The 13,580-nt window shown below is 35.4% G+C and overlaps 1 protein-coding gene across 4 annotated transcripts in view; it reads right to left on the reverse strand.

The window, feature by feature from the left end:
- The window catches only part of PolA1 (DNA polymerase alpha catalytic subunit), a 561,406-nt gene that overhangs the window by 245,368 nt on the left and 302,458 nt on the right, over positions 1 to 13,580 (reverse strand). For all 4 annotated transcript variants that reach the window (XM_090402430.1, XM_090402431.1, XM_090402428.1 and 1 more), the window contains one exon: positions 4,796 to 4,912. In XM_090402430.1, coding sequence (XP_090258556.1) covers positions 4,796 to 4,912 — 117 coding nt within the window. The remainder of the gene's footprint in view (positions 1 to 4,795; positions 4,913 to 13,580) is intronic.

Below are 13,580 nucleotides of genomic sequence, written 5' to 3' on the forward strand. Positions count from 1 at the left end.
AAATTTTAAATGATTATCTAATCGCAAAATCACGAAAATAATTAATTTTTAAATATATATATTATTAATTTCTTCTATAAAGAGCCACCGACCCCTAGACTGCCTGAATGCACTCAAATGCTTCTGATACCACTATAGTCCCCCTAGAAGGCTTCAGCACCCACTTTGGGAACCTATGTTCTAGAGCAGGGATGGCCAACCTATGGCGCATTGGATGATTGGAAGTGGTGCATTGAACCCCAATGATGATGATAAAAAAAAAGTAAACCTATTTATGCAAAAAAATTATCAACCAGAAACTGATAAGGGAAAAAAAAAGGCTAAAACTTAATCATTATTTTTAGCGACATTGTCTCATGCACATCTTTTGCACATTCACTTGTCTAATCTCGAGGCGCCAAGCGTTAGCAACACCGGTGCATCGCAGGTTTTTGTCGGTCAGTTTACAATTGATACTCGTGCGCTACGGAGTTGTGCTTTGTTCGATCCGTTGTGAACATTTGCGATTTTGTACTTTTTCGAAAAATCAAGCCTTTTTACATTCAGTTACCCATCACAGTGCAAAAGAAAATGAGCAAAAGGAAAATAAAGGCGATAGTAAGCGTGAATTCGATTTTATTAAACATGTTTATATCAACATATTTTTAAGGATACAAAAGTTGTATGGCGCATCTGAACTCGTACGTGAAAATATTGGCGCATGGAACATAAAAGGCTGGCCACCCCTGCTCTAGAGCCTCAAAAAATTCCTCCACTTCTACCTTAGTAAAACCTTCTGTGGGACCATAGGCACAAATAAGTCTCACTGTCCAGTTCCCCATTCTCATATTTGCCCAAATCACTCTACTTGACACTGCCTGCCATTGAAGAAGATGAGCCTCATATTTTGTGTTGAATACTATGGCTACTCCTTCTTTTCCTTGATTGTCATTGCCTGAATAAAACATTTTGTATTTATTGCTCAGAAAGATGTCACCAGTTTTTGTCTTTTTTGTTTCAGTCACCAATTATGTTGATCTGGTACTTATCTAATTTCTCAGCTTGCTCCATTTCTTTACCATTCAGGCTTCTTATGTTGATAGTACCGATCTTTAATTCTAGTGATGTTGAGTTGGGGTGTGTTTTCAGATTTGTTGCAGCAGCTGACTTTTCGCTGTTCACACTGGTTCCCTGGTGAAAACAACTAGGGCCTTGTTTAACCGGCGACGCACCAGCTGGAATAAAATTTTGTCATGCTGTACCATCATTTTGTATTTTGGTTTAAGCCAATAAGAATATAATTTCGTCGGCTAAATCCCAAATTGACAGTCCATCCTCTTTCGTTCAGTATCCAGGTAGATACCCAACAGGGTGCACCACGTGAAGGTGAGGATTGGACATTAGGTCAAAAGCCCTGGCTGGTTCTCCGCATTCCTTTTGGAGGTCTCCTCTCAGTTATACAGCTTTGACCCTTAAGCACCCCCCCCCCCCTGTTAACAAGAGTTTGTTATCCACATACTTACAATCTCTCCTCAAAATCTAAATCCAATAATCCAGATATCATCTTTGTAACCCTTCTTTACACCCTTTCCACAGTTTTTTATCCTCTTGGAACATGGGAGACCACATCTGTGCATAATAATCCAGGTAGAGTCTTATCAAGCCTTATTAAAGAGGCAAAACAACTTCCTTATCCTTACACATCAGGTTTGCTTCAACATCACAATTATCCTCTGAGTTGTATTTGTAACTTTTGCTATGTGACCTTTGAACTTTAAATTCTAATCCACCAATACGCCAAGATCTCTTACCTCCTCTTGTAGGTAAGGGACCTTTTCTCGTAGCTTGTAAGTGCTGGATATTAGAGGCATCCCTGCCTATCTTCACACAGCAAACAATTGCACATTACCTGTTAGACCCTTCCTAATATCATTAATGTATAGATCAAACAACAATAGACCAAGGACTGAACCCTGACGTACACCACTGGTCACCTTAAATCTAGCAGATTCACACCCACCACATACCACTTATTGATATCTATCAACCATTCACTGATCCAAGTCAAGAGTTTATATTCCAATTCCATATTCTCCTTTCTGTTTATGTAACAGCTTTTCGTGCGGCATCCTATCAAATGCCTTAGCAAAATCCAATATTATTATAGTGTATCCATTCCCTTTATCCAACTCGGCCATAACATTGTTATAAAATATGAACAAATTGTTAAACCATGACTTTCTTTTAGTAAATCTATGATGCTCTTTGCCTGTTTCTATACCCATTTCTGTATGCAAGTTCTTATCAACTTCTCTGAAGTCTTCACTACCATACCAGAGATAATGATAGGTCGGTAGTTAGACACATTACTTTTTTGCACCATTTTTGTAAAATGGAACTATCATACATTCCTTCCATTCCCAAGGTATCATTCCTGAGCTGAGACTGAAGTTATTTAAACATGTGAAAGTCCTAGCCAATTCAGCTGACATTCCTTTAGCAAACATGCTGATATACCATCTGTCCCTATTGACAAATTCTTATCCAGGTTATGCAACAGCTCTTCAACCTCATTTTCAGGCACCTCTACCTCTTCATCCAATGTAGCAGTAGCACTGTGTACCATGATACATATCTCTTATCATATCATTGGTTGATATCTCTTAGCCAAGTGAGCACTCATTAATGTCACTGCTGACATTTTTTCCATTCAGTTACTGATAACATGAGAACAAAGATAGTATTCTCCTAAGTTGATTACAATTTCCAGCTTTGTAGTTAAGTATGTAACCTGTTTTAATGAGAACATCAATATAATTATACTTCCCAAGAAGCCATGTCATGATCATTTTCAACAACTGCAATAAAAGTCATATTCTTAACACAGACCCCTTCTGATGCTATGAACAAATCTAACACTCTCTGAGCTTGAGTTCCTTCTTTCACACATTGCTTGATTTGTTGTTTTCTTGTGTTTCTACTCAAACTGGACTTAAGTCACCATCATCATCAAATTCCTGTCATGTACCCTCAAGGGATGATATGATAGTGCTACATGAAAAACTTACATCATTGCTAACTTCCTATCTACAGTTTTCTTCCAAATCAGTCTGTTACCTGTCAAGACTCCAATGTTATCAGATCTTATATTTCCATCTTTTAAGGTATTTTTTACTGTATCATCCAGCTATATCTTGGTCTTTTTCCCATTTTTCTTTTAATAAAAATTGGCCAAATATTTTAGCCAATTTTTATTAAACACACATGTTTAATAACAATGTGTGCACATGTTATTCATTAATTGAAATTGCTGACAGTTCAGTGGCCAGTGTTGTTTTGGCCCTAAAAGACGAACCAATGCCACTTTCACTGAGTTTACCAAGTTCCCTGTTTACTCCATTTATCCTACACTGGCTAGACTAATCAAAACTGTTACCAGAGAAGAGGAATTAAAGAATAAACAGATTATATTATGCTTATTACACAGCATAAATATAGCCTTCCATAACATGAGCAGATCCCCAGCCATAGAATTTTGTGGTCAAATATTAAACTACTACAAAGAGATTCACTCAAATAGGAAGGACGTTTGTACGAAGAAATTTATTTCTTTGAAAGCAAGTCTCCACATACACCATGGCATGTACGAATCCTGTTAGCCATCGTCCATATATTCCTGGGCAGGTCAAACCCAGATGGTTTTTGGAAGATGTTTATGTAATTACGAACATCAGGTGATATGGCTTGGGACCACAGTACTCCCCACCTACTCACCATACTGTCATTCTGGCTAAGGAGATTGCGGGAAGTTTTTATGGCAGGTTTTCTGGATTTTAGTCTATTAGATAAAGCATCTGGAAGAAATTCATGTATTGGGAGGTTTTGTTTATTTAAAATTCTTTTATATTCACAAAGCAGACTTCCTGTCATCACAGTTCCAGATGAGCAATATGGCTCAAAGCGGAGAGCCATTGTAAGGGTGTACTCCTAATGCAACCCGTTATTAAATACAGAGTGGAGTTAAGTTGAGCATCTAGTTTCTTGACATGGTAACTATTGAGCCAGACAGGAGCACCATACTCTGCTGCACTATAAATTAGACCAATGGCGGTGCACCGCAGAGTTGTGGCACTTGAGCCCCATATAGTACCACAAAGCTTCTGAACTATGTTATTATTTCTGGTGCGAACTTTAGCAGCGATATTAATCATATGTTATTTATATGACAAAGTTCTATCCAGAGTTATTCCCAGATATTTAGGTGTCAGATTAAACAAAATTAATGTTCCATCAGCATATATCTCTGGTTTTTGATTTACAAGTCTGTTATTGAGGTGAAAGCAAGAACATTCGGTTTTACCAGAATTTGGTGTTAATCTTCATTTTTTATAGAACTGCCATAAAGTTCCAAAAGATCCAAAAGACAGACCTAGGTGGTTCAATGCAAACAGATGACATTAAGATTAAGACTAGCCCTAAGATTAAAATATAACACCAGTCCTGAGAAATGGTAGATTAATTTGGAGAAAAATTGTTGATCGGAAATTAATATTGTCACCTTTATTATGTAGTATTACCATCTATCCTGCACACTCCTTGAGGGTGATTTCTCCTCTTTTGGATCTTCTCAACATATTCAAATCTAGGTTCATGTTGTTCATAACTGTTTATGAAATTAATACTACACAAAATAAATGTAAAAAGAGGAAAAATACAATACATTAATAAATTTTATAAATAGACTTTAAAATTTTAGGAAATTAATACCACACATAACAAATGTAAAAACGGGTAAAAAAAATGAAAAATACAATACATTAATATGAGGCAATCCTGCTCTCTTTAATCTTCCTAATCTAGACCAATTAGGTATTTTATTGGATGCCAAACGATGAAGAAGAACGTCTAGATCAAATCCTAAAATATCATGGCCCTATAAAAGAAATGCCTTATATATAAACATTGCAATGAACCTACTGTAAAAATTTCACGTAATTATGATTGATTTACAGTACATTTATATATATACACTGAGTGTAAATTTATAAAAAGGAGTTAAAAATTTTAAGTTTTATTATTATGATAAAACTTGTTTTAAAAAAACTTATTTGTTCACATTTATTAATGCAATTGCATATCTTAGTATGGGAAAACCTCACTTTAACTCAATTAATTAATCCATCATTAATGCGCACTAAGCGAATACAATAAACAATAGGAATAATTATATTTTGTCCATCAGTTATCGTAAATTTGAAAAAAAAATTATAAGCTATATATTAGAGGATAAAATCATCAAAGTTCATAAAAATCAATTGCTTAAATTTTTATTTAATGTATGAACAATTGATTGAGGGAGTGCTTAAGGGTCAAAGCTGTATAACTGAGAGGAGACCTCCACAAAGCCTTTAAAGGAATGCAGAAAGCCGACCAGGGCTTCAAGACCTAATGTCCAATCCTCACCTTCTCGTGCTGTACCCTGTTGGGTATCTACTTGGATACTGAACGAACGAGGATGGGCTTGCAATTTGGGATTTAGCCGACCAAATTGTATTCTTATTGGTTAAACCAAAATAAAAAAAATGATAGTACAACATGACAAAATTTCATGCCGACTGGTGCGTCGCCCGGTTAAACAAGGTCCCCGTTTTTTTTGACAGGGAACCAGGGCGAACAGCGAAAAGTCAGCTACTGGAACAAATCTGAAAACACACTCCAACTCAACATCACCAGAGTTAAAGATTGGTACTATCAACATAAGAAGTCTGAATGGCAAAGAAATGGAGCTAGCTTAGGAATTAGATAAGTACCAGATTGACATAATAGGGGTGACTGAAACAAAAAAGACAAAAACTGGTGAGATCTTTCTGAGCAATAAATACAAAATGTTATATTCAGGCAATGACAATCAAGGAAAAGAAGGAGTAGCCATAGTATTCAACACAAAATACGAGGCTAATCTTCTTGAATGGAGGTCAGTCTCAAGTAGAGTAATGTGGGCAAATATGAGAATGGGGAACTGAACAATGAGACTTATTTGTGCCTATGATCCAACAGAAAGTTCTACTAAGGTAGAAGTGGAGGAATTTTTTGAGGCTTAAGAAAAAGCAACTGACATAATGAAAAAGGAAAAGTTGGTCCTTGTTGGGGATCTAAATAGTAGAGTAGGAAATGATTGTGAGACATACAAAAATATTTTGGGAAAATTTGGAGAAAAGAGCATAGCTAATAATAATGGCAAATATCTGTTGGATTTCTGCTCAGGACACGGTCTGGTTATTACTAACACCATGTTCCAACATAAAAATGTGCAGAAATTCACATGGAGAGAAGATTCTAGGAATAAGAAAAGTCTCATTGACTATGTTATTGTTGACAGTGATGTTTTCTTCCTGGTGCAGGACACCAGAATGTACAGAGGATTTGAAATTGGAAGCGATCACTATTTAGTCTTGAGCAAGATAAAATTGAATTTCATATTGTAAAGAATAACATATAAGCAAGTTTTAAAGCAAATAAAAGTTGAGCAGCTCTCAGATGTGAACTGTAGACTAAAATACACAAAAATTATTGAAGAAAAAATGAAAGAGTTGAAGAACAGAAATCAAACCTGGAAGATTCAGAGGTAAGCCTTGAAGAAAGCCCTGATTGATTCAGCTAGAGAGGTATGTGGTGAAGTTGTCTGCAAAGATAGAAAAATTAGAAGTCCATGGTGGACACAGGCAGTTAAAGAGGCAGTGAAGGAAAAGAAGAAAGCATATCAAAAGTTCCTGCCAAATAAATCAACCTGTGTTCTTAGAGAATACAGAGACAAATGTAAGAAAGCTAAACACTCTGTAAAACAAGTTAAACAAAAGTCATGAGAGAACTTTGGTAAGAACAGAGAAAATAAATATCAAGAAGGTGGCAAAATATTCTGGAGGTTGTTGAAGAAGCTTAAGAATGGAGAAAGAGTGCTGTAAAAGGAGTTAGAGATGATAAAGGTGACATAAAAATGGGAGAAAAAGATATCCTTGAAGTATGGAGTAATTACTTTGAAAAATTGGTAAACGAAACAAGCAGTGATAGCACAGTGGTAAAAAACACTCAACAGGCATACAATCAGGAATACATATTCATACTTGAAGTAGAAAAAGCCATCAAAGGCTTGAAATGTGGAAAGGCAGCAGGAGTAGATGATATTCAACCAGAAATGCTGAAGTATGGTGGTATAAGAGTCTTACAGTGGCTGCACTGCATAGTTCAGAAAGCCTGGACAGAGGGACGAATTCCCGATGATTGGAGTAGAACTCTCATAGTACCCATATATAAAAAGGGAAATAAAACTGAATGTGAGAATTACAAAGGTATTTCCCTACTTAGTGTTCCTGGCAAGATCTCATTCTCAACCGTTTCTCAAGTATACTTGAGAAAAGGTTGAGAAGAATTGTGGAAGAAATGCTTGGTGAAGAACAAGCTGGATTCAGGTCAAATAGAGGCTGTCAGGATCAGATCTTCACTTTACGACAAATAGTCGAGAAAGCATTGGAATATAACAAAGATCTGTATTTAAGTTTTGTCGATCTGGAAAAGGCATATGACAAGGTGCCAAGAGAGAAGGTATTCAATATGCTACAGTTATATGCTGTCAATGGAGCATTATATCAAGCAATACTTAGTCTTTATTTGAGTTGTAAGTCAGCAGTTAGAATTGAAGGAAGTACAGGAAGATGGTTTAATGCTGAATCTGGTGTGAGACAAGGATGTACATTATCCCCTCTGTTATTCATTATCTATATGGATCACATTATGAAGGAAAGTGGTATTACACATGATATTAGAATTGGAGATGTTAATGTTAGCTCTTTGCTTTATGTGGATGATGTTATACTTCTAAATAAATCCGCTACAAGTCTGCAAGATTCTCTGACAAAATCGAATAACTGTTGTAATAGATATGGTATGAAGGTCAGCATTAAAAAGACAAAGACAATGAAAATAGGCAAAATCATTGAAAATGTCAATTGTGTTGTGAATGGAGAACCTGTGGAACAAGTAAAACATTTCAGCTACTTAGGAACGATTTTTAGTGAAGATGGTAAATTAAATATAGAAATAGATAATAGAATCAGCTAAGCTGGTATGGTGGGAAGTCAATTGAATAAATTCGTATGGAATTAGAGAGAAATTAGTCAGAACACTAAATTAGCTGTATACAAGACAGTGTTCAAACCAGTCTTAACTTATCGATCTGAAAGCTGAGTCAGAAGTAAAACACTTGACCAAAGACTAGAGGCCGCAGATATGAGAGTCCTGAGAAAGATTAGAAACATGAACAGATGGCATCAATGGCAATATCATATTAAAAATTAGGATATTAGGAAAGAACTTGACATTGTCAGCATCCAGGAATGCATTAGCAGAGCTAATCTCAGGCTGTATGGTCACTTAAACAGAATGGGCAAGGAAAGATTAGCAAAACAAGTGTTCTCTGCCAGGTTGGCAGCAAAACGACCCAGAGGAAGACCAAGATATAGGTGGATTGATATGGTACAAAGTGCCTTATACGATAAAAATATAAGATCTGATAATGTTGGTTGACAAGTAACAGACTGATTTGGAGGAAAATTGTAGATAGGAAGTTAATAATGATGTAATTTTTTAATGTAGTACTAGCATATCCTGTACACCCCTTGAGGGTACATGGCAGGAATTTGATGATGATGACATTTTATTGAGTTACTTTTTAAGTAAAGATGTTTGAATAAGGCTCGACTTTTTCATCTTGTCATGCAATTTGAGATAGTTGGCGATCGCTTTATCACGATTTCAGTGAAATTCCAAGCTTCATTCCATATCAGGATCAGCATCAAACAAAATTTCCTTAGCACACTCAATGTGATTGAAAATTAGCTCCGAAGATCTTTTGCAGTTAGCTTCTTAGTCAAAACATTCTCTGCTTGTTTGCTCTCCTTATCTTCTTCATATGCACGCTGTTCTTCTAGTTGAAGGCTATCATTCTTGCTTAACTGTTCTGAATGGGAATCGAGCAAGTTTCTCACATCTTCATTATCCAGTTACTTAAATCCAAGTTCTTTTCCAATTGTGCAGATTTCTTCAATAATGTTATCAACTGAGCTATTAAAACCAATAAAATTTTGCATAACATAGAAAATTCGCAGTAACTGATTATCGCGCATATCGAATTCGCAATAAGCAAGGTTTTCCTGTATTATTGTCATGTGGTTAAATGGTGGCATAATAAAGGAAACTGAGATATATTTAAACATTCAACATAGAAAAATAATGCATATGTATTTATGTTGTGTCCATTTATAATAGTTTTCCTATAACAAAATTAGCATAATATGTAATCACTGTACTAAAGATAGCCATGGGATCACTTCAGTTTCACTTTGAATCTCAGTACTTGCATGTAATGGACACACATGTTCTGTTTTCCATACCATGGAAAAACAGGAATGCTAATCAGAAAGAGAGGGCGAAGAAGAAGAAAGAACAAAAAGCAGGCAAATTTTTGAGCCGAATTCTATGATTTCAGAAAAGTTTATCCAATTTCCAAGTAAGAACTGTGAAGGACAATACAATGTATCAAGCCTTCGTATATCAGTGAGAATGCTACATGAAATGGAAAGCAAGAAAGATATACTTCATAAAATGAGATGAAATCTACAGTAACATTATTTTCCTTGGAACTGCACAGTTAAATGTTGTGCTCCTGCTGTCAGAGAGATTTACTCGTATCTTATCTTCCCGCCAACATCAGGAAACGAAATAAAGATGTTTTTAATCAAACTTGCATGCTAAAAGAAGATATAGACAAGCATAATAGTCATGTGAGATCTAACTTCTTTTATTGTGATCTAAGAAATTTGAAAAGTAAGACAAAGTGAATAAATGGGTAGCAAAAATAAATAAATAAAACAAAGGAAGATAAAGAGGACAGTGATGGAATAAACATTGCAAAGGAAGTTCCCATATAGTCAAGTGAAACTATAAAGCTTTTAGCTGAATGCTGTGTTTATTCTTTGTATAGTGTTTGAAGTTGTCCCTCCCTAAGGAATGAATTTAACTGTGAAAGTCAGTCCAAGAGCAAGAGAGAAAATGTTTTCTTTGAGCTCATAGCAAGAATGGCCATGAGCTCAAAGGATGGCCATTATATATCTAAATTTTAAAATCTTATTCAATACAGAGGATAACTATATTTAGTAAGATTTTAAAATTAGATATGTAAGATAGTAAGAAATTAATTTTTACTAATAGAAATTCTGCACTTCGTCAGCTTCCTTCAGGACAAAGAGAATGATTTAATATACTGAAATGCATCTATTGTGTGTATGTGTGTTTACAGTAAAGATTTTGCTTTATGTTTATACTTGAGCCTCATTCTTTGGAATTCACATCATTTTGATTTTTGAAGTCAATCCACCATCATAGATACGAATAAAACATTCTAAGTAACTAATAGACAAAAATAAAATTATACAAAATATAGTCAACTTACCTGTGAATGACTATTAACACAAAGGTTGGATGTAGAAAAAATTAGGGATTAACCATAAACTATGTAATAAATATACCTCGCCATTTATTAAAGCATGTCTCTGTGTATTCCCAGTGATTTATTAGTTCATAATGATTAAGCTCTTACTATCTTTAATGACATTTCACAGTTAACCCATTAAATAGCTACTTTAGAGAGTACTTTACAATGTGTCCATACTGTTTTGAATAAGCATCTATACTAGCAAACACATCTCCAGTCAACTAGAATGCTAACAGAACTAGTGACTCTAAAGCTTGATTTACTCTGAATACTAAAGATATCGAATTAATCTACTATGATATAGGAAATAAATATTTTGCATCTATCAAAACCCATCATTAGCATAAAGTCTAACAGTCAAGTCGAGTAAAGCAAAGGAATTAATTGGTATAGTGGCAACTGACTGCCATTCCATGCCAGTGTAATGGAACTATTAGGAATTCCTCAAAAGGATAAACAGTATGTCATCATTTCTATGTATAAAATGAGGTTAAAATTGTATGGGCATGTAAACAGAATGAATCAACAGATATTACCTTATATCACCCTACAAGGATGGAAAACCACCAAATAGAATGGACAATGGGAAGCTTATCCTTGGTCTGCCCCTTATCCATTTGGTTTTATGAGCTAATATCAAGAAAGCTGCTAAGATCAACAGCCTCCAAGATCCTTCAAGAAAGACTTATTAAGAGAAGAGTGGAGAAGATGGACTCATGAAGTACTTAACCAGTCTTGACAGAAGAGAATTAATCAATAACTAATAGGGTTAAATCTTACTAAAATGTAAGATAGAGAAGAAGCACATAGTTCCATAGGTCTCCCTCCTAATAGATATGAAGCTCTATGCAAAACTTCATGTTCCACCACTAAATCTTATAACTAGCAGTAAATCCAAATTTTATTATTTGATACACAGCTAATATCTGTGGACTCAAATGACTTAGTGACATTCTCTACAAATAAACTGCAAATATATCAATTGTGCACTGCATCCACAACAATTCTACTTTTTATTTTTATTTTTTATTTTTAACATGGAGCTCATAAAATTTGCTCCTGTGCGATATATTACTCCAAAAGAAAGTGGAAAATCATTCATCATACCAGATGTTCACCAGACAGTCCATTAACTGGCTCAGATTTGACAGAAGTGGGTTTTGCTCCTGGATCTGTTTTTCTATGATGGCTTGAATTCATTCACACTGCTTGCACTCGCAACATCCAATGGCAATCCATTAAAATCACACAACCACCCTATGAGAGAAAAATCTAGCCCTCGCAACCTTCTTGAACGGCCTTCATTCTCAGCTTCCAAGGATGTCCTCTCATCCTTTCCCCGCCTAACATAAATTAAAAAATTTCATCAATTGAAATCCTGTATGACCCTTTCAGAAGTTTGTAAGTCTGAATCATATCTTCCCTCTTTCTCCTGTCTGCAGTCTACAAATTCTAAATCAGTCTTCATACTCAGTATCCAAAATCCTGATATCATTTTTAACACTCTCCTTTGTACTCTCTCCAATATATCAGAATCACAACGGAAACCAGACCTGCTCACAACAGTCCAAGTGAGGTCTTTGATAAGAGCTCACTTGGACTGTTCGATTGGCAATCTTTGCCACATGACCCCATGAGCTTCAACTTCCTATCTATTAACACTCCAAGATCCCTACCCTCATCAATTTCTTCTAGCCTAATCCCACCAATATAATACAACATTGGATATCTAATCACGCAGAAGTGAATAATTTTACATTTACTGACATTGAACAGACACCCATTTTCCCACGTTCATAATTCCAGCTTATTCAAATCATTCTGGAAAAAAAAAAAAAAAAAAGACAGCATATCAGCAGCATTCCTGATCACCCTACCTATATTTGCATCATCAGCAAATAGCTGTATGTTGCTTATCAAATCCTTCTCAATATCATTAATGTACAGACTAAATAACAGTGGACCAAGCACTGATCCTTGTGGAACACCACTAGTTACCTTAAATCTTGTAGACTCACATCCTCCGTATACCACTTTTTGATATCTGTCAGTCAGCCATCCTCTTATCCATCTCCAATTTATACAGCAGTCTGCCATGCTGTATTCTGTCAAAAGTACCACTGAACTAGATAAGGGGAATGGTGTATCCATTCCCCTTGTCTAGTTCAATGGTAACATTGTTATAGAATATGAGCAAACTGCTAAATATGATAATAAACAACATGAAACATCATCATCATCAAATTCCTGCTATTTACCCTCAAGGGGTGTATAGGATATGATAGCACTACATGAAAAATTTCTATCTTTACTAACGTCCCATCTACAACTTACCTCCAAATCAGTCTGTTACTTGTCAAGACTCCAACATTATCAGATCTTATATTTCTATCGTCTAAAGCACTTTGTACCGTATCAATCCACCTATATCTTGGTCTTCCTCTGGGTCGTTTTGCTGCCAACCTGGCAGAGAACACTTGTTTTGCTAATCTTTCCTTGTCCATTCTGTTTAAGTGACCATACCACCTGAGATTAGCTCTGCTAATGCATTCCACAATCCTGATTTCATTTTTAACAATCTCATTTGTACTCTTTAGGATGCTGACAATGTCAAGTTCTTTCCTATTATCCTCGTTTTTAATATGATATTGCCATTGATGCCAACTGTTCATGACCCTATCTCTCATATCTGTGGTCTCTAGTCTTTGGTCAAGTGTTTTACTTCTGACCCAGCTCTCAGATCCATAATTTAAAATAGGTTTGAACACTGTCTATACAGCTAATTTAGTGTTTTGACTAATTTCTCTCCTATTCCATATAAATTTATTCAGTTGACTTCCTAACATACCAGCTTTGTTGATTCTGTTGTCTATTTTCATATTTAATTTACCATTTTCACGAAAAATTGTGCCGAAGTAGCAGAAATGTTTTACTTATTCTATAGGTTCTCTATTCACAACACAGTTGATATTTTCAATGCTTCTGCCTATTTTCATTGTCTTTGTCTTGTTATTGCTGACCTTCATACCATATCTATTACCACACTTATTCAATT

The sequence above is a fragment of the Typopeltis vanoorti genome, chromosome 13 (genome assembly GCF_054136105.1).
Source record: "Typopeltis vanoorti isolate ZY-2024b chromosome 13, IOZ_Tvanoo_1.0, whole genome shotgun sequence".
NCBI classification, from domain to species: Eukaryota; Metazoa; Arthropoda; class Arachnida; order Uropygi; family Thelyphonidae; genus Typopeltis; species Typopeltis vanoorti.